Consider the following 22,538-nt stretch of genomic DNA (forward strand, 5'->3'; position numbering starts at 1 on the left):
TGAGTTACGAGTTCCTCATATGTTTTCGATATTTGATATAGCCTTTGCTTTTAGTGTCAAATTTAAAAAATCATCACCAGTCATCAAGACATCAAGGAACTTCCTGTTTTCTTCTGGGAGTCTAATGGTTTCAGGTCTTACGTTTAAGACTGTAACCGCTTTGAGTTGATTTTTGAATATGGTATAAGTTTCATTCTTTTGCATGTGGCTGTCCAGTTTTCCCAGCACCATTTGTTGAAACCCATTTTATAAAGGAATTGAAACTCAGAGATCTAGGAAAATGAATGAACCTTGAACATATTGGGTGCAATAAGTTGGACACAAAAGGCCACATAATGTATGATTCTGTTTATATGAAATGTCCATAACAGGCAAATAGATTAATGACTGTCAGGGGATGTTGTAGGGGAGAATGGAGAAGGACTGCTAATGGGCATGAACATGAAAATATTCCAGAATTAGATAGTGGTAAAGTGAAAGTGAACTAGCTCAGTCGTGTCTGACTCTTTGCGACCCCGTGGACTGTAGCCTACCATGCTCCTTCCTCCATGGGATTCTCCAGGCAAGAATACTGGAGTGGGTTGCCATTTCCTTCTTCAGGAGATCTTCCCAACCCAGGGATCGAACCTGGGTCTCCCACATTGCAGGCAGACGCTTTAACCTCTGAGCCACCAGGGAAGCCCCAGATAGTGATAAGGGTTGTACAACTTTACAAATACACCAAAAGTCACTGAATTGTACACTTTGATGTATGAAACCAACAAGTATTATTGTAAAGCAAGTATCCTCCAATTAAAATTTTTTTAAAATTAAAAAAAATTCAGTGCTTTCTCAGGGCAATATTTTAGGGAATTATTTTAAAACTGTGCCTGTAGAACTGGTTCACAATTTATCATTGATTTTTCTATAACAAATCATTTGGGTGATATTTATTATAAACTTGAGGTGTTTTTTTTTTTTTTTTTTTTAACTTCCTGGCCCAGTTGAATTGATTTGATATGCTGTGTTGAAACTTTCTTCTTCCTTTTACCTAGGCAGCTCCCAACAAATTGTGAAATCTTAGGTGGGGGAAGATACCAAAAAAAAAAAAATACTAAGTTACATGATTTTGCGCAATTCAATAAGGCCTATAACTATACATTTAACATATTTATAAAACAGCTTCTTAAATGCAAACTGGTAAATGCCATTGACCTGGATTGGATGAGTACTTCTAGAGGAAAGTGAGAGTGGTCAGCGAAGGCATGCTGGGAAAGGAAATGGTTAAACTTCTGTTCCTTCCACAAGCATTTATTGAATATCTGCTGTACCTTAGGCCCTGTTGGGTGCTGCATATAGCCAGATAATAGCTAGAGTCCCTGCCCTCATGAGGCTCAGAGACAGTGAAGATACAATTCTGCAGACAGTCCTGAGCAGGCTTATAAGCTCTGCTATGAAAGTAAATATAGGATACTCTCATTGCCTCTGTGTAGCAGGTGGGTCAAGTCAGGGAAGCCTGGATGACAGATATGATTTCTGAGCTGTGAACTGAAGAATGAGTGGGGTAGCAAAAAGGCTTTGAAGACAAGGGTGTAGTGGATTCCAGGAACTGCAAATAGTACACCAGAGTTTAGGGTACAAATGGTGATAAGCTGTGGGAGGCTTTGAAAGACATCTTTCTTAAGAGAGTAGAAAATAAAGGAGTTTAAGAGAAGGTGTAAGATTTTCAGATTTGCAGTTTAGAAATAGGCTGCATTGTGGAGACTAGAATAGAGGCAGATGCAAAGGAAAGCAAGAACTTTTTAGGAGACCATTGCCTTAATTTGAGGGAGAAATCTTGGCATGATGGGGACAGAGCAGTTAGGATGATTGGGACTTATTTACTGTTTGGAGGAGTTAGCACTCTGTGACTCCCAGGCCCTCTCCAGTCCACCATCACCTCTTCCATCTCAGTGTGACTCCAGTTTGCCTCCTTGGTCCTGTTTCCTGCTTTTCTTCATTAATATGCTTGTCTGCTTACTGTCCACCAGATAGACGAACTGGTTTTCTTCCCGATGCCTTTCATCACATCTTCATCTTCATTTGAGATAGAGCTCGGCCCTGCTCTTTACCTGTCTAAATCTCTGACTTCTGACACCTTTGGAATCATTCTGTGGACCAATGATCTCTTTATCCTCTGAAGTCACAGCACTTAATATCTGTATCACTCATTAACAAATAATTATCTTTTGCTTTGTCACATCTTAATTGCTTTGGATTGTTAGTAACTGTTGAACTGTTTTCAACTTACAGCAGGTAGAGTGGCTTAAACAGTTGACTAGGAATCATGTCTCCTGAACCTCTGATCCCAGCCCTAACTCCATGTACAACTTGGGCAAATTACTTTTCCTGTTGATTAGAATAACACATAGTTGTGGTAGAATACTCAAAAAAATCTTAAAAAGTGTGCAAAATGAAGTAATCTTTAATCCCAGAAGGTTCCAGCAGTGTCCCCCTCCCCACCTTCCATCTTTTTTCTCTCTAGGGTAGTGTGTGTGTGTGTGTGTGTACAGCATAGGTCATCCTCTGCAGGCTGCTTTGTAACCTGCTTTTCTCATTAATATGTCATGGCGTTGCTGAATCAAAATGTGAGGATTTTTAGTCCAAATTGATACGAAGCCAGATTGTCCTCAAGAAAGTTTGCGTAGGGACTTCCCTGCTGGTCCAGTGACCAAGACTACACACCTAGTGGAGGGGCCCCAGGTTCAATCCCTGGTCAGGGAACTAGATCCTACATACTGCAACTAAGAGTTCTTACGTTACAACTAAAGATGCTGCAGGCCACAGTGAAGATCGACCTGGCCCAGCCAAATAAAATAAGATATTTTTAAAAAAGGATGCACAAAAAAACTGAATAGTGATTATCCCTGGGAAGTAGGGAGAGGAACTTTTGCTTTTCAGTGATATGTTTCTACATTGTTGAATGTATATTTTTATTACTATGAGTCTAAATAACTTTTATAACTTGAAGATAACAATAGTTTATAACTCTAATCCAGGATGGTATCTACATTTAAAAACAACTTCACCGCATTTACTGATTAGATAAAAAAATAGCATCCTGTTATTTTAATTTGTTTGTGAAACTTGACCTTTTTCACCATGATCATTTGTCATTTTTTTTCTTTAGTTGTTTCCAATTCCTTTGCCTCCTGATGACTTGGATATGCGTTCCATTTAATAAATACATATAACCTTTTACAAGGCACTTAGTATCTCTAGGCCTAGTTTGCTTATTATTAAAATAAGAGGAATGATGCTTAAAATTATTGTGAGGATTAATGGAGATCATGTATTGAAAGTGCTGTGTAAGCTGTAAAAAGTATATAATTGTGTTTATTGACTTTGCGTTTATTGATTTTGATTAGTTAATGGTTTTGTATAGTTATGCCAGCTTTGCTTTTTTGTATTCATTTGGAGAAAGGCTAAAAAGGCAGAGTTTCCTTCATTAATATTTATTTTAGTGCAGCATGGGATCCATAAGATGTGGCATCTGAGGACCTGGTTTGTGCTGCATTTCTGTACTTTTTAGCTGTGAGTACAGGTATAATGCACTGGACAGCCAGTTCTTTAGGCCAAGACAGAAATTTTCAGGGAACACCTGGCTGGACATCAGAGAGCTCCATGGGCTGATAAAATGTTTATGTAGACTCATGGAGGCTGTCTAGATGAATGATCATGCAAGGAAACTTGTTCATGCAAATTCTATTAATTGGATTCCCCTACCCTTCCAGTTCCACCTCTTATGGTTCTGTGAAACGAAAATTGGTCAAAATCATGATTTTAAGGCCTGAGAAGGTCTGATACGGTCTTCTGGATCATCAAAGGCAGAGACATTTGTATTGAACATGATTTTTGTGAATTCTGCCATCTTTAGATCCCTGGAAACTTGGGTACCTTATGCCTATTAATTATCTAGAACATTGACTCTGGCTATGAGGGAAACAAGGCTGTGTAAACAACTCTACTGAGTCATAGATGATTTTCTGACCTCCTATTTCTGACTCCAGTGTTCCCTTTTATCCAAGGACAAGATGTTACAAAAATAATTCAGAGTGACTCCCAAGGGTAGCCCCATGAACTCCTCTGTGAGGCTGCTCCACAGAGGATGATGAATCAACATGTTCACTCCCCCAGAGCTCTTAGTAAATGTCCCAGACAGACTGCCTGCCTCTTCAGCTATGAGGACAAAAGCTTTGGGAAGTTTTCTGACTCATTCACAGTGTAATTCACAGAAGAAAACCTCTAGCATCTCATTTTATTTATTTATTTTAAAGTTGTTCTTTGTGGGAGTTATGTGTACATAGTAAGGCGGGGTTAAAGTATGGATCCCTCATGTGGATATTCAAATTAGCTCTTACCAGTGGCGCTGTTTGGGGCTGTTCACTCAGTTAACTTTTATTATCTTGGGATGTTCACACCGGGGGCAGGGGGAGGTGGGGAATCTTAGTGCAGTGCCTGTATGTTCATCAAGGACTAGTTGACTCACTTAAAATGTTTTAGAAGAAGGATATTACTGTCCACAGATGAATTTAAAGTGTCCCTGTGCCTTTCCCCTGCATCTCTTGGGTCTGAAGTCCCCGCCACCCCCACATGGCACATTTTCACATGCTGGGAGACTTTCTTGTTTCTGAGGAATTCATGTGAGCCTGGGGATTTGAGTTTTTCTCTGGGGTTCTCTCCTCAAAGGAAAGTCCATACTCCTGAGTTGGGCAATTATGATCTGCTGTAAACTGGTGTCAGCTTTCTCCCTTTCCCCATTTCTTTCTGTTCTACACAGACCTTCTGTCCCCAAAGAGTTTTACCCTGCCCCCTTCTTTTGCTATTTTTTCAGGTTTCCATTATTTGGAATGTTCCCCTCAGTCAGCTACTGTTCTCTTCCTATTTGTATCTTCCCCATTCCTAAAGGCACTGTTCAAATCCCACCTGCTCCATAGTAGTCATACTATTATATGCCTGCTGTGAGCCAGGTGTGCTACTAAGATGTATATATATTTTTTCTCTCAGAGTTGAAACCAATCCTGTCAAAGAATTGCTGTTATCCTTATTTGCCAAAGAGTAAACAATCAGAGAAAGTTAAAAAGTAACTTGATCCCAGGCGGCTGAGTGGCAAGGCCAGTGTTCTCACTCACGTCTTCTTGACTAGAATGTTTAACTCCATCGTGCTGTTTTTTTCTGAATTCTCTGGACTAGATTAACTACCTCAGCTCCCCACTGACACCTTCTCTTTTGAACAGTTATTTTGCCCTGATTGGGTGTGTCTTGTGTTTGGCAACCAATCATATATTATTATTTTGTCACATTCTTGTGTGAGTAACTCCTTTGATGATATATCTTTTCTTGCGTTCTTTTATTCCCACTAAACTCTGCTTCACAGGCTTTTCATGATGAGCTTTTGATTCGTTGGTTATTTTACCTAATGAATGATATTCAGGAGCAAGGGAGTCACTCCTTCTAGTTATAATTATGTTTATGTTTTTCTTTTTAATTTGTCTTTAACATCCTGCTGCTGCTGCTAAGTTGCTTCAGTTGTGTCTGACTCTGTGCGACCCCATAGACGGCAGCCCACCAGGCTCCCCCGTCTCTGGGATTCTCTAGGCAAGAACACTGGAGTGGGTTGCCATTTCCTTCTCCATTGCATGAAAGTGAAAAGTGAAAGTGAAGTTGCTCAGTCGTGTCCGACTCTTTGCAACCCCATGGACTGCAGCCCACCAGGCTCCTCGGTCCGTGGGATTTTCCAGGCAAGAGTACTGGAGTGGGGAGCCATTGCCTTCTCCTCTTTAACATCCTACCATAATATTTATCTTTGAAGTGCTTTTAGCAAATTATCCTCCCCTTCTCTTTTTCTACATTTTATTCCCTTTAAAGGAGAGACCAAAGAAGCTCTGCAGCTGGAATCTGTGCCATTCCCATCCTTCCCCCAAAAATACCAAAAGGAAAATTCAATGGAATGAATGAAGACCAGACACTGCCACTGAATATTTTGGTGCAACAAAATGGATGCCTCTTTGGCTAAATTCAAGTGTTGTCAAGTTTTGGCTAAATTCAAGTGTAATTCAAGTAGACAGAGGCTCTTTGATAAAAAAATTATGGATGTAGTCATGCTCTGGACGTACTTAGTACCTCGCTTTAAGGGTACACAAAAGTGTCTCATTGAGGTTCTGTCTTCTTATGAACGGAGGATAAAGTAAGTATCTTGAGAGAGAATAGCTGTATTTCCTCACCTTTTTTCAGGTTACTGGTAGAAAAATATAAAGTTGCTACAGAGGATTCCTCACCAATTCATCATATATCCATGTACTGTTTAAATCTTCAGGGCTTGGGAAGCTATCCCTCTCCCTAGCAATACCCATTGGTGGCAATATACTGAATTCTTCTCCCCATTCACAATGGTTGTTTCCATAAACTACATGGAAAAATTTGCACAGATGCAAAGCAAACAGAATGGACTTTGAATTTCTTAGTTTACTGTAAAAAGCACTAGGAGATGTGATTCTAAGGTTAGAAACTGGGGGCTGTGGGAATAAATCATGGGTAATGGCAGAATTTAAAACCTGAATCTTCCATGCTCTGCAGGGATTGTTTCTACATTTTCTTGGTCTATGGATTTAGGAGGTAACCAGCTGAAGAGCTTTCTTTGAGAAGAAACTGTATTGTGAAGTGAAGACTGAGTGTGGCAGTGCACAGTGGATCTCAGAGCAGCTGCTGGTGTGAAAACATCACAGACCGCACTGTGTGGGAGAAGGGTGATGACCAGCTGATGGTCAAAGGAATTCCAGATGAGACACACTCCACTGTTTTATATTCAGCTGACCATAAACAGTGATTATAAAGTAAATTCTGCTTTGGTAATCTTGTTCAGTCCTTTAAACCAGTGTTTCTCAAATGGTGGTTTACTGCTCATTAGTGGACTCTGATTTTGTGGATCTTGTTTAGCGTTTAAACTCTATTATTAAAGAACAAAATAGTATAGAATAGAAAATAGTGATTTGCATGTAATAAGGATATTTTTCTATGAAACTCATTTTTTTTATCATATATGCACATGTGCTGTAAGTTACATTTCTTACTGCAGACCATGGCTTAAAAAAAGTAAAGCATGGATGTTAGCATCGGTTCCTAAGATGTCAGATAATGGTGCGTAACTGTGACTGGCCTCTCAGCTGGTGCCAGACAACTTGGACAGATGGTGAGGAAGGAGAGGAGCCGTGCTCTGGAGGGAGGAGCCTGTTGACCCCATGATCAAGTCTGCTGCTTTGGTGAAGACCAAGTGGATTACTAACTGTGCAAACACGGTTCGCAGAGGAGCTTTGCCTGCAGTGCAGGCAGAAGTTGGCATAGTTGGCAGGCTATTTCAAGTCTAAACATAAAACCTGATGACAGTTTCTTGGTTGAGGAGAGGTGCAGGGGCCCATGTAGGGAAACACTTTTCTTGAGATTTCCCTTTATTTTTCTCCCCAGTGTCACTTATATTTTGAGTCACTAGTTGAGCTCCTTTGGGGTATAGACTGGGGTAGACATTGCCATTGATAGCAGTTAACATGCATTGACATTGTCCAGCATCTGAACACCCTTCATTTCTGAAGTGACTGACCATTTTTGCTCTGAATGTTGAAGGAGGTACGGAAACATAACTGGGGGTGGACAAGCCGAGCCTCTTGGATTTCTCTGTCTCAAGACTTTGCATCTGAAGTATATGTGTGCCAAGTCGCTTACGTTATGTCCAACTCTGTGTGACCCTATGGACTGTAGCCCACCAGGTTCCTCTGTCCGTGGGATTCTCTAGGCAACAGTACTGGAGTTGGGTTGCCATGCCCTTCTCCAGGAGATCTTACCGACACAGGGATTGAATCCATGTCTCTTAAGTCTCCTGCGCTGGCAGGCAGATTCTTACCACCAGAGCCACCTGCATCTGGTGGGAAGGGTACAAATATATAGGCGTGGCTTGAGTCATTTGTGGAAACAGCAGAGTCAGGAGTCAGTTGTGGTGATGGCTGGTAACCAGTGGTGGCCTTGCTAGAATGATGTTGTTATCAGACTGTATCTGTGTTCTTAAATCTTTCCCTTAATTTATTTTCATCCTAAGGTAAACAGAGCTGGTGTCTGTTGTTTGTATCCAGGTACCCTAAGTGGTTAAAGAATTACAGGGAACATGTTAGATGGATTTCTGTCACCAAAGAGCTTAGTACATAATAGAGGGAGGAGGTGAATATGCAGCAGACATACAAATTAGTAAAAGTTGGCAAGGGGTGGAGGGGATTCAGGGTTACTTCCTGTATATTCCTATGAGTTATAGTTACCTTTAAGTTTTGCCAGATGGCATATCTGCAAGAGGTTCTGTGTCTTTGCATCGTGACACTTTGGAACTACAAGTTGATGAAGACCTAGTTGTGTTAGGTGCAGCATAATATGATTTCAAGCATTTGTACGATAAGGGTTTGTTTGCTTTGTGACTTCTGTGGTTTTTTTTTTTAATCTAAACATTTTCAAAAGTCTTGACTATGTTCACAGAAAACGGATTAATGAACTGTGAGCTTTTTGAGTGTGAGCCAGTAAAAACTTACTGTAGAAGAAGAGGTTTAGAGAAATCTAGAATCTTCACAATAGCCCTGTAAAGTAGATACTTTATTAATCCCAGAGGAAGCAGGAACTTGAACAGGTTGAAGAACTTGGCTAAGGTCACACAGAGAGTAGAGCTGGGGTCTGAACCCAGGTTAGATGACTCCAGGCCTAGGCTTCTAACTGGTTCTGTTCTGTGAGGAACTGTAGAGGTTGTATAACACTTATTACACAGGATTTGAACTCCGCTTTAGAGACTTTTTCAGTGCCAGGCAGTTTCTCTTATTGTCTACAACACACACATACACTCTTCTTGTTGTCTACAACACACACAGTCTTCTTGTGTCTGCAGCACACACTGCTCAGTCTGACCCTGCTTCACCTTTTCACTGTGTCTCCCTCTTTCCCGCCTGAACCCTCCTGGTCTGCCTAGCCCTTCCTGTGCCTCCATCCTCTCAGTTTTCCTCCCCCTGGCACTTTTCCAGGAGAGCTGCATCTTCATTTCTTTTTAGACTGACTATTCACGGCTGGAAACGAGTCCACTCTCCCTGGTCACTCCACAGCCCTCTCTCTCCTTGACTCCTGTAGTTCTTAACTCTTGTCTCTCAGCATCCCCTCCACATCTGATTTCTTGAGTTTTCCCATGTACATGTTCATCTTGCCAGCTCTCAATAGACTGGTGGGTTTAGGTGGATTTAGATTTTAAACATTCTACTTCTTTCGATTTCCCCCAAAGCCTGCACCTTGCTCAAGGAGTGTGGCGAACTGAAAGGGCAGAGAAGCTGGAGGCCGAGAAATGTGTCTGAACCCCATCTTGCTACTCACTGGTCGCTTGACCGTGGGAATGTTTGAAGCTGAGTCTTCTCATCTATAATGAGTTGTGAGACTCGAATGTGGTTATAGATGTGAAAGCCCTTTTTAAGCTATAAAGTACCAGGCAACTACAAGGTTTTATTGTGAAGGTACAAGTGTTTTATAAGTATTTTAGCAATGAATGGTTAGAAAGCACAAAAGATGAAGACAAGTCACCTCCACCCCCCCTTTCATCTTTGGAGAATCCACTTCTGTCACCATATTTTGACCTCTATATTCTGTGCTCTTTAGTAACACTATAGATGCATTAGTGGTAAAAGGAGAAAAAAGGGGGATAGCAAAGCATTTTGATACAGCGTGGCTTTTAGGTAAAGGTGTATATAATATATTTACTTTGACCAGCAGCAGTCTGTCAGGGAAAGCAGGCTCACAGGGAGCAGTGCAGAGAGCCCCAGCCCATCGAGCTGACATTGATTGTTTGATCATCCCTAGAAGTTTATTGTAAATGAAGCAGCACTTACGGTTCTGGGGTATTCCTGGAATTGCTGCTATAGTTAGAAGTGAGTTATTCTGTGTGGCAGGAGTGGCATATAGAAAAGCCATAATTCTGACTTGCTGACAGGGAAAAAAATGCAGATTTTGTATTTATGTCATCTTTTTGGCTGGAATCCACCAGCTTTGCATAGCATCTTGTGATGCCTTCATCAGAACAGTTTTCTGGGACTCGGCAAAGCAGGGGGCACTGGGAGCAACAGACACAGTCGCTGCTAAGGCTCTGGTGGGTGCAAAGCCCTCAGTGATGAGACTGAGAGGGAACAAAGACGCTTTCCCGGGGAAGGAGGGAGGGTGTGTGTCTGTGTGTGTGTAGAGATGAAATTGAGAGGGAAGAAAGACGCTTTCCTGGTGTTTGTGTGTGCGTTGGGTCTCTAGGAGGCTTCACGCTCGCTGGGGTGGGCCTGTTCCAGGCCCGTCAGAACTTCCTCCCCACACCTCACCCCTACCCTCCTGCCCGAGCAGTGCGGGTTAGTTACGGGCTGGAATGCAGGCAGGTCCTGGGGCCCTTCAGTGGTTTTTTTTTTTTTTTGGAACAAAAGTTCTTTTTTTTTTTGCCTTTGAATTTTGTATTGGGGTATAGGCGATTAACAAACAGTGTTGTGACAGTTCCAGATGAACAGCAAAGGCGCCCAGCCATACATACACATGTAACCATGGTCTCCCCACGAACTCCCCTCCCCTCCCATTCTGCATAACATGGAGCAGAGTCCCCCGTGCTATGCCCTGTCGGTTATCCATTTTAAACACAGCAATGTGTACATGTCCATTCCAAATTCCCCAACTGTCCCTTCCCCCAGCACCCATAAGTTAGAATGACAGTCCTTTCAGTGTCTGGAGGGAGTGGCCTGGAGTGAGATCAGTCTCCTCGGTGAACGTTAGACTGTAGAAAGTACTCAGAAGCCAGAGAAGACAGTGGTGTTGGTGATGGGAGGGCACTTAAAAGCAGTTTCTATGCCCTGTGGAAAGAACAGGATCTTTGGAATCCGTCACATGTTTGATATCTGGCATCTCCGCTGATTGGCCTAAAACTTGTGCTTTTTAGGAGAATGAAGTACACACGCCTGCTTCATGCATGCGATGTTGCAGATGCTTGGTGTACACTGGAGTTCCCTCTCCTTGACTGGAACTGCATTCATCAATCTGTAATCAGTTTAACAGAAATTGCAAGCAAAGTAGGAATGCTTCCTGCCCACTATACTCTGTGTTGGGTGCTTTATATGCATTGACTAAGTTAACTCTTAACAGCTTTAGGAGATATATGCTCTTTTGTTTTTTATCCTTCCACTTACAGCTGAGAACACTGAGGTTTGAGATGTTAAGTAACTTGCCTAAGATTACAATAGGTAGTCAGCGGGGAAGGCAGGATTCAAACCAGGGTCCTTAGGACTCCAGCTCAGACTTTTAACTGCGCTTTTGTGTCATCTGAGACTTCTGAAATGGGGCTTTGGTTTGTGACCAGGCTTTTGCTCAGAATCCATATTTATTTGTTCTTTGTTCTTCTAAGCAACTTGACAGCCCACTTCAGTCCTCTGCCTTAAAGCCTGCATTGTATCGCTTTAGCACCAACATCTTTCTGTAGCTTCATTTGATAAAAGCATTGTAGGAGCTTCAGGAAGATTTTTTTGAAAGATCTTTCTGATCTGTCGGACAAGATGCTTCTTCTCAGGTTCATGGATGATTCAGATTAAAATGACTTCTCAAGGTCCACTTGCTAGATGCATATAGAGGCAATAACACCACACCCTGAACTACAGTGATATTTCCATTGGGTAATGTTGCTTGCTTTGTTACCTTCATCTTTCGTTTAACCATTTAGCTTCTTCTTGATTGCCTGATACTGTAAAGCATGGAACGAAAGTGACAAAAGCCCCTGCCCTCTTGGAGCTTCTACTGTCGCATCAGGCCTCCCCACCAGCCTTGAGACAGGTGCCTGCTGAGATAGTTAGCGTTTAAGATCTTCAGTTTTAACATTTCTTAATATATTAAGCAGCTAATTTCAGGACATTTTCTAAATTGTAACTTTTCCTTTTCAGTTTTTCTGGGTTTATATCTTAATTCATCAACATTTTATTTGTATGTTCTACTTCAGAAATCAAAAGCTTTGATTACTTTAAGGCATCCATAAAGTAACTCACTATAGATGTGTTGGTTTCTCTAGTAAAAACCAAAATATTTTGAGTCGTGTCATTGATTTTTTCAAAAGATTTATATTTTACTTTCATTTATTCCTTGTTTAATGACAGTCCTTTCTTTAAAAATTTTTTTAAAAATTTCATGTTGGAGTATATTTGATTAAGAGTGTGATTCAGTTGTACAGCAGAGTGATTCAGTTATACATATACATTTGTCATTGATTTTAACCACCATCCAATCTATTTTTATCATGTAAACCTGGCCATGGCCTTTGGCCCGAAGTAGTCATATTCTTACCATCATATTTGTGACTATTAATATGATCTGTTTTTATCTTTGTCATCTCCACTGTTCAAAATTTAGTTTTATGTTCTTCTCTAATAGATAATTGTAGTTCAAAAGATGTCCTTGAAAATTAAACAGACTTTCTGCATCTTCAGACACTGATTTCTGGAATTTTGTGTCTTAAAAAATAGTTGTACTATCCCATTTATTGTAGCTAGTCCTGTTCAGACTCACAGAATCGAGTTTTTTTTCTGTTACTTTCCCCTCATTCATAAAGTATTAGATATTCATGTCTCTTGCAAAAGACTTTTGTAAAAAAAAAAAAAAAAGAAATTGAGAGTTTACGAAAGTTCCTTGTTTTTTTTTTTTTTTTTTGTACAGTAGCGTCTGCAAGATTGAACCACTAAAGTAATCCTTTATCATTGGAAGAAAGGCATTTCCTTTCAAATTTTCGAAAATTTCTAAGTAGATTAGGATGGAAGGATTCACTGGTATCATCAAAGAGCTTTTGATTACTCACTTTTATCCTTCCTATTTTCTGAGCTTCTATGTATTCATTTGAGTTGGGAATGGAATCCAGTGGATCATGTTATTTTTAAAGGGTATTGAGTGATTCCTACTGGTCAGTTTTTCTAGTATTAAAGATTTACTTTTTGTATCTTGTAGCAAGAAACTTGAATTGATTTCTTGGAATTATCCAAAGTATTTATAATTGATCTTGCTCTTTTCTTGCTTGTTCTAAGAGTTAAGCAGCTTGAGCATATTGTTTAGTTTATTTGGAAGGGAATGTTAGTTGAATGAAGCCATTGGTCCAATGCTGTAGCACCAAAAGACACTTGTCATTCTAAATGAATCATCATTTCATATGGGTCACCAGTCTTAGGTTTAAGTGCTTAGCATGACTTTTAAGTGCTATATGGGTGTGTTCTAAGTTTTTATCTTATCTTCTTACTGAATCAGCCTATAAAAACATCATAGTAAATACATATTGTCAAGAAATTCTATCGCTGATCTTGATTTCTCAGAGTTTAAACTCTAGGCTAAGCATCACAAATCGATACCATTTTATTATTCTGTCCAGTTAATACTGAAGGTCAGCTTGAAAATAGGTACAATGTGATTTCAATATAGTGTTGCTTGTAGTAGAGAAAGAATAAGGGGAAAACCAAACCCTTTCTGATTGTAGGTTTTGATAGAATCTTGGTGATTTAGTCTGATCCTCAATCTTATATGAGCCCAAGAGCAACGTGACTTCCGTGTTCAAATAACATGTGACCTGATGGTGCATATTAAAATGCTTTGTGGGTTTTAAAAAGATTTACATGTTAGCCCTTCTGAAAGAGCCTGTGCCTGGTGGAACTTCAGGTCCCTTCCTGCTCTAAAAGGTTCTGAGTGTGTGTCCATTTTCTGGTTTGGGGCCAGCTTCTTATTGCTCTAAAGCATGGAGCCTGTCTTGTTGATTTCTGTTCATCTCTGGGAGCGTGCTACAAGAAACGGGTAGCAAGGCCTCAGACATGCTGTGCTGTTAGTAGGTATGAATGGGTTAGTGTTGTTCTTTACTCACACACAAAAGGCATTTTGGAGGGTTTTCTCTATTTATGCAGCTGGGGAGACAGACTGGCTCCTTCCCTCTGTAGGGTCTTTGCACATGCTCTACTTTTACCCAAACTGGTTTCTCCTGACCTCGCATGATAGCTGGTCCATCTCAGCTCAGTGCTACTTCCCTCTTGAGTTCCATACTGGATCACATTCATCATTATATGCTCTTTTTCTTTCATGGCATTTTAAGTTTTTTATAATTATGTCTTTCTGTGCATCTTTGTTTGATTCTGTTAGTCCTGTGGACTGTAAACTCCACATGAGCAGTGACCATATTGCTCTTCTTCATTGCATCCTTTGATATAGCTCAGCTTCTGGCATGAAGAACTGCTCAAAAATAATTGTTGGGTGAGTCTCCTAAATATGGGATTTGAACCCCTGCTTCTGAGCCAAAGCACGGTGTTAGCATGTAGCTCATTTCAGGTTTCTGTTTTGCTCAGGGCAGGGTATCTATTTATCTAATTAAGTCAATTGGTTACATAAAATTTTGAAGCCAAAAGTATAGTGTTTTGTTGTTTGAATTTTTAAAAAATTGTTCATGACAAAATAGCCAAGTCAAAGTCATCACATTAAAATTTGTACTCCTATCTTCGGCCTGGTCTCCTGTCATTGGTTTTGCCTTATCCACTGCAGAAAGAGGGCTCCCTAGGTGGTACAGTGGTGAAGAATCTACCTGCCAGTGCAGGAGACACAAGAGACTCGAGTGTGATCTCTGGGTTGGGAAAATCCCCTGGAGTAGGAAATGGCAACCCACCCCAGTGTTCTTGCCTGAAAATTTTCATGGACAGGGGAGCCTGGCAAGCTGCAGTCCATGGGATCAATCACAAAGAGTCCATTCAGTTGCAAAGACACAACTGAGCGATGGAGCTTGCACACACACTGCACAAAACCTTCCCAAAGAAGCCCTCTCCAGTATCAGTCACTGAATTAGCAGTGGTCATAAAGGTGACGTCATGCCACACCCACTGATTTTAGGTTGCTTTTGTGTGTTCATTTGTGCTGTCTCCCACTTCGACTGTAAGGTCCTGTGCGAATACTGGCCTTGCAGCCTCAGAGGTAACTCATCTCGCTTTCCCCAGGCACACCTCCACTTCTGCCATGTAATGCATGGGACTGTACTCTTCCTAAAGCTAGATTCTGATAAAATGTGTGGAATGGCCAACAGAAAACTGAGACAATAATCTCTATTAATTTGGCAGCCATTTTCAAATCATTAAGAATGGTTGCTCTTTACTTGCAAACATAGTCTTACTCTTAAAAAGAGTTTGTGAGAAGCACCAAGGAAAGTTGTTAAAACAATACAGAGCTGTGTGTGGTGGTGGTTTTGGTGGTTAGTGGTAAGAATGGGACCAGGTACTTTAATTCTGCAGAACCAAGATGGTATTCTTGTTTAGTATGAATAAGGCTTTGAGGTGAGGTTGGGAAGTTGGGAGGGCCTTTATTTGCTGCCTAAGTTTTCAAATAAAAATGACTCAAAAAATATTTCATGAATTGAAAGCATCATTGGTCAGATTTGTTCCCAGGCCCTCCTCCTATCACCATACCATCTGCTGTTTCACCGTTAAAATGAAGCCATGGCTAAGCTGGATTGGGAGGAGGGTGATTCTAAAGGAAGTGGAAATGGGAAATAAAAGTGCACACCTTTGGGTATCCTCAACTGTTGTTCACAGCCTCAGGGGAGAGAGAGGTTGTGGACAGAAAAGGTACATGGTCCTCATTCACATGGACAGGGCACTCTGTGCCACAAAGCAAAAGTTCCTGGCTTCTTTCTTGAAGCAGTGAAAATAATGTCTTGTTTGATTTTTATGCCCTAAGATGCCTCTCTGTCCTCTGTGTCCTCATCAGTGTTTTCCCTCCCCCCACTTCTTCCTCTGAAATGCTTTTTCCTGCCTGGTTTTGGTTTAGGCTGCTTCCTTAATGAAAATGTTTTCTTATTTTCTGATGCAGTTACCTCTGCAGCTGATTTATTTATTTTTCTTTGTTTTTAGCTCAGCTCTGAATGGGTTTTGAAAAGTAGAGACGAGAATCCAGTCTGCGTTTTAGGGGACATTGGACAGCCGGATAAATGCAGGTATGTGCATTTGCGTATTTAAAAGAAAGACAGAACAGAAAATAGTCTCTATAAAGAATAATGAAACTGATCCTAAACTTGTAGTACTACCTTTCTATAGCCATTTATTTTTCTATATTGTTATTTTAATTTTTCTTCATTCCAAATGTTCCATGTGCTACTTTGGAGATTTTTTTTTTAACTACAGAAGAATGGGAAGTATAAAGTCAAACTTCCCTCATAATTCCTCCTAGATATTCACCACTGTTAGCAATTTATTGTCTGTTTTTCCAGATTGTACATAGGCAACACCAGAAGGGTCATAATGTACATACTATGCTTTTTTCATTTGGCAGTGTCACAGACATCTTTCAGCCATTGGTTCAGTTAGGTTTATGTCACCTTAACAGCCTCTTTTGAGGGAGGTCACCATCATCTTCATTACCTCCACCATAGTTTGGCCCCAGGGAAATAGCAGAGAGGGAACATAGCTCCACCCATCAACAGAAAACTGGATTAAAGATTTACTGAGCATGGCCCTGCCCATCAGAACAAGACCGTTTCCCCCTCAGTCAGTCTATAACATCAGGAAGCTTCCATAAGCCTCTTATCCTTCTCCATCAGCGGGCAGACAAAAAGAAAACTACAATCATAGAAAACTAACCCATCTAATCACATGGACCACAGCCTCATCTAACTTAATGAAACTATGAGCCATGCCCTGTAGGGCCACCCAAGACGGACAGGTCATGGTGGAGAGTTCTGACAAAATGTGGTCCACTGCAGAAGGGAACGGCAGATGACTTCAGTATTCTTGCCTTGAGAACCCATAAACAGTATGAAAAGGGAAAAAGAGAGGACACTGAAAGGTGAACCCCCCGGGTCGGTAGGTGCCCAATATGCTACTGGAGAAGAGTGGAGAAATAACTCCAGAAAGAATGAAGAGACAGAGCCAAAGCAAAAACAACACCCAGTTGTGGATGGGACTGGTGATGGAAGCAAGGTCCGATGCAGTAAAGAGCAATATTGCATAGGAACCTGGAATGTTAGGTCCATGAATCAAGGCAAGTTGGAAGTGGTCAAACAGGAGATGGCAAGAGTGAACGTCGACATTTTAGGAATCAGCAAGCTAAAATGGACTGGAATGGGTGAATTTAACTCAGATGACCATTATATCTACTACTGTGGGCAGGATTCCCTTAGAAGAAATGGAGTAGCCATCATAGTCAACAAAAGAGTCTGAAATGCAGTACTTGGATGCAGTCTCAAAAACGACAGGATGATCTCTGTTCATTTCCAAGGCAAACCATTCAATATCACAGTAATCCAAATCTGTGCCCTGACCAGTAATGCTGAAGAAGCTGAAGTTGAACAGTTCTATGAAGACCTATAAGACCTTCTAGAATTAACACTCAAAAAAGATGTCCTTTTCATTATAGGAGACTGGAATGCACAAGTAGGAAGTCAAGAAACACCTGGAGTAACAGGCAGATTTGGCCTTGGAGTACAGAATGAAGCAGGGCAAAGGCTAATAGAGTTTTGCCAAGAGAACGCACTGGTCATAGCAAACACCCTCTTGCAACAACACAAGAGAAGACTCTACACATGGACATCACCAGATGGTCAATACCAAAATCAGATTGATTATATTCTTTGCAGCCAAAGATGGAGAATCTATGCAGTCAGCAAAAACAAGACCGGGAGCTGACTGTGGCTCAGATCATGAACTCCTTATTGCCAAATTCAGACTTAAATTGAAGAAAGTAGGGAAAACCATTAGACCATTCAGGTATGACCTAAGTCAAATCCCTTATGATTATACAATGGAAGTGAGAAATAGATTTAAGGGACTAGATCTGATAGACAGAATGCCTGATGAACTGTGGATGGAGGTTCGTGACATTGTATAGGAGCCAGGGATTAAGACCATCCCCAATAAAAACAAGTGCAAAAAACCAAAATGGCTGTCCGAGGAGGCCTTACCAAATAGCTGTGAAAAGAAGAGAAGCAAAAAGCAAAGGAGAAAAGGAAAGATATTCCCATTTGAATGTAGAGTTCCAAAGAATAGTAAGGAGAGATAAAAAGTCTTCCTCAGTGATCAGTTGAAAGAAATAGAGGAAAACAATAGAATGGGAAAGACTAGAGATACCAAGGGACCATTTCATGCAAAGGTGGGCTCAATAAAGGACAGAAATGGTAGGGACCTGACAGAAGCAGAAGATATTAAGAAGAGGTGGCGAGAATACACAGAACTGTACAAAAAAGATCTTAATGACCCAGATAATCACGATGGTGTGATCACTCACCTAGAGCCAGACACCCTGGAATGCGAAGTCAAGTGGGCTTTTGGAAGCATCACTACGAACAAAGCTAGTGGAGGTAATGGAATTCCAGTTGAGCTATTTCACATCCTAAAAGATGATACTGTTAAAGTGCTGCACTCAATATGCCAGCAAATTTGGAAAACTCAGCAGTGGCCACAGGACTGGAAAAGGTCAGTTTTCATTCCAGTTGCAAAGAAAGGCAATGCCAAAGAATGCTCAAACTACCTCACAATTGCACTCATCTCACACGCTAGTAAGGTAATGCTCAAAATTCTCCAAGCCAGGCTTCAGCAATACATGAACCATGAACTTCCAGATGTTCAAGCTGGATTTAGAAAAGGCAGAGGAACCAGAGATCAAATTGCCAACATCCGCTGGATCATCAAGAAAGCAAGAGAGTTCCAGAAAAATATCTACTTCTGCTTTGTTGACTATGCCGAAGCCTTTGACTGTGTGGATCACAATTAACTGTAGAAAATTCTGAAAGAGATGTGAATACCAGACCACCTGACCTGCGTCTTGAGCAACCTGTATGCAGGTCAGGAAGCAACAGTTAGAACTGGACATGGAACAACAGACTGGTTCCAAATAGGAAAAGGAGTACGCCAAGGCTGTATATTGTCACCCTGCTTTTTTAACTTATATGCAGAGTACATCATGAGAAATGCTGGGCTGAATGAAGCACAAGCTGGAATCAAGATTGCCGGGAGAAATATCAATAACCTCAGATACGCAGATGACACCACCCTTGTGTCAGAAAGTGAAGAAGAACTAAAGAGCCTCTTGAAGAAAATGAAAGAGGAGAGTGAAAAAGTTGGCTGAAAGCTCAACATTCAGAAAACAAAAGATCATGGCATCTGGTCCCATTACTTCATGGCAAGTAGATGGGGAAACAGTGGCAGACTTTATATTTTGGGTTCCAAAATCACTGCAGATGGTGACTACAGCCATGTAATTAGAAGATGCTTACTCCTTGGAAGGAAAGTTGTGACCAACCTAGACAGCATATTAAAAAGCAGAGACATTACTTTGCCAACAAAGGTCTGTCTAGTTAAGGCTGTAGTTTTTCCCGTAGTCATGTATGGATGTGAGAGCTGGACTGTAAAGAAAGCTAAGCATCGAGGAATTGATGCTTTTGAACTGTGGTGTTGGAGAAGACTCTTGAGAGTCCCTTGGACTGCAAGGAGATCCAACCAGTCCATCCTAAAGGAGATCAGTCCTGGGTGTTCATTGGAAGGACTGCTGTTGAAGCTGAAAGTCCAATACTTTGGCCACCTGATGGGAAGAACTGACTCATTTGAAAAGACTCTGATGCTGGGAAAGATTGAAGCTGGGAGGAGAAGGGTACGATAGAGGATGAGATGGTTGGATGGCATCACCAACTCAATGGACATGAGTTTGAGTAAATTCCGGGAGTTGGTGATGAACAGAGAGGCCTGGCATGCTGCAGTCCATGGGGTCGCAAAGAGTCAGCCACGACTGAGCAACTGAACTGAACTGAACAGCCTCATAGTGTTCCTTTGTGTTGATACTCTTAATTTTGTTTACCGAACCCTCTCCTGTTGGACATTGTATTTTCTTTTTCTATTTCAAATGGTCCCTCATCTTCTACATATATAATCATGAATACTTTCCTTATTATATTTTTATGGTAAAAGGGTATGATACCATCTTCGAATTCTTCCCCTGCTGTGTTTGTTCAGAGTCTTAAAGAGAAAGGTTTTTCTTATGTTATGAAGCAGACTCTAGCTACTGTTTTTTCATCTCTTATTTTTTGTTGGAGGGTAGAGTTGGAAGCCCAGTGCTGGTTTTTTTGTTTGATAGTTGATCTGAACCTTAAGATGAGTTACGAGCTAATCTTTCAGCCTGGTCTTTGAAAAAATTTGAACTTCAGATTTACTTTGGTGATTAAACAGGTAAAACCAAATGCCTCTTAGTTTGTGGCATTGAGGAGTACCTGGTTTGTGTCCTTCCTGTAAGTATCTCTTCATCAGGGCAGCTAATAGACTAAGCACAGGAATTTGATGAAGAGAACTGACAGTGGCTCTCCTTCTATAGCTTGGTTTGGGTCATTCCGCAAGCCCTGTGCTAGGCACTGGTACAGAGATGGACAGCATTGTGCTTGTCCTTAAGGAACTCATAGCACGTGGGATTGAGAGAAAGACAGACATGAGAATAAGAGGATCGTAGTTCAGCGTGCTCAGTGCAGTGTGGTGAGTGTGAGAGAGGGCATCTCACTCAGGAGGTGGAGAGGTGGGGTGGAGGTTCATTGGAGGCTTCCTGCAGGAGGTAATATCGGAGCTGAGTTCTAAAGAAAATTGAAGTTTGCCATGAAAGGGATAAGGTGCAAAGGTACTCCTGGTGGAGGATCAGCCTAAGCAAAGGCAGGAAAATGAGAAAAATTACATTGGTGGTGGGTGGACTAGGGGGTGGGTAATAGGAAGATGGCAGCTTTGTGGATTTCAAGCCTGAAGTAAGAGACTGAGGGTGATGTGAGATGAGTCCAGTGAAGCTAGCTAGCCTGTTGAGGGAAGGCCTCTGTTAGCAGCTTAGAGTTGGTCTCTAGATTAATGGGGAATCTTTAGAGGGTCTGATGTGTGCTTTGGGGGCTAAGTAGGCAGGAGGAAAGTAGGAACCTGGGGTCAGAGAAGTTAGTTTGAGGCCTGTGGTGTTGGGGTGAGGGGGAGAAAGAACACCTGAGACTTTCTCTGGTTCCTCCCTCTTTTCTCTCTGCACCCATGGTTAAGTTGCTGAGGTTGTCTCTTTGATTCTAGTTGTTCTCCCCACCAAGGGGGCTCAGGTGAGTAACTTATTTGCAAACTTCTCACCAGTGGGTTCTGATCTTTGAAAGCAGGGCTTCTCGCTCACATTCTGGTGCCACAGAGTGCTGCCCATCGACCTCCCCGTCTGTGGGGTGAAGGGGCCTGGCTGCACTCATTAATTCTCGTGATCTGTCCATGTGGTTTATGAACACGAGTCTGTAGTCCTTTTGTGTGCACTGTCTCAGAGCCAGCCCTGAGTGAGATTCTAGGGGCATGAAGTAAGGATAGTTAATGCCCTCATTGAGCTTGTCATTTACTGTGAGATAGACATAAAATTAAAAGGCAGTGTAATTTGTGCCAGTAGGTCTAGTGGTAGCAGGAATATTAGTAACATTAACATCAGTGGTTCCAGAATGAGGCACATTTTTCAGCTACAACTTGTGTAGAAATAGAGAATATAAATTTAGGTCATGTCTACATCACTCTGATTTTTGAGAATATGGTCTGACAATAATTTATTCATTAGGGTGCATAATTGATTACCTTCCATGGTTGCTTCTGCTGTAAGCTCCCATGCATTTGATTTTCAGGGAGGGGAGGGGCAGGAGGGAGGTCCTTATCTAATAACCATATCTTTCTCCTTGCTTCCCTTCAAAACACTCTTTGACCAACTTTTAGTACGTAGAATGACCATGTAATCTCCTTTTCCTTCCAATCCAGTATCTAAATATAAAAGAGGACTGCAGTGCCATGGCCTTCTGTGCTAAAATGAGGAGCTCCAAGAAGGCGGAGATGAATCTGGAGGCCCCTGAGCCGGGGGTGGAAGTGCTCTTCTACCTGTCGGACAGGGAGCCTCTCCGGCTGGGCGGCGGAGAGTACACGGCGGAGGAGCTGTGCATCCGAGCGGCGCAGGAGTGCTGTGAGTACCAGCGGCTGCCCGGCAGGCCCCGGTCTCTGCCCCTGGCAGCTCCACCGGGGAGAGAGAGGGCTGGGTTCTGTGGCTCAGCTGTTCTGCCCAGCCTCAGCCACTGACTGGCATTCAGCCTTAGGCCGGTGAATTTAATTCTAAAAATTTCACTTCTTACTGTCTTCACTGCAAGGTAACTTATTCCTTCTCTGTCATTAATGGGGGTCTGAGAAAATGATGCTTAGTTTTCTAATTTCCCCTGTATCTATAAAATTGGAATGTCAGCACTAAATGAATAAAGCACAAAGTTATAAGCTCAGTAAGTACCATCTCTCAATATGTTAATAGTTTAAAACTTCTGAAAAGTGTGATCTATCCTTAGGCTGCCATGGCCTGCCTCTTTTGTGCCTGACACCCTCCTCCCCACCCCAGCGATATTGTGATGCTAAATTGAAGTGAGAAGTTAAGTGTCACTTTGTGGCTTGGTCAGATTGCCAAGTTGTGAAAAGGAAGGACAGTGAAGCTGTGAACAA

General features: G+C 41.6%; 1 protein-coding gene across 2 annotated transcripts in view; it reads left to right on the forward strand.

Annotated features, from left to right (window-relative positions):
* The window catches only part of JAK1 (Janus kinase 1), a 243,689-nt gene that overhangs the window by 167,248 nt on the left and 53,903 nt on the right, over positions 1-22,538 (forward strand). For both annotated transcript variants that reach the window (XM_043878818.1, XM_043878817.1), the window contains 2 exons: positions 15,951-16,033; positions 21,819-22,017. In XM_043878818.1, coding sequence (XP_043734753.1) covers positions 16,028-16,033; positions 21,819-22,017 — 205 coding nt within the window. In that variant the 5' untranslated portion in view covers positions 15,951-16,027. The remainder of the gene's footprint in view (positions 1-15,950; positions 16,034-21,818; positions 22,018-22,538) is intronic.

The sequence above is a fragment of the Cervus elaphus genome, chromosome 20 (assembly GCF_910594005.1).
Source record: "Cervus elaphus chromosome 20, mCerEla1.1, whole genome shotgun sequence".
Classification (NCBI taxonomy): domain Eukaryota; kingdom Metazoa; phylum Chordata; class Mammalia; order Artiodactyla; family Cervidae; genus Cervus; species Cervus elaphus.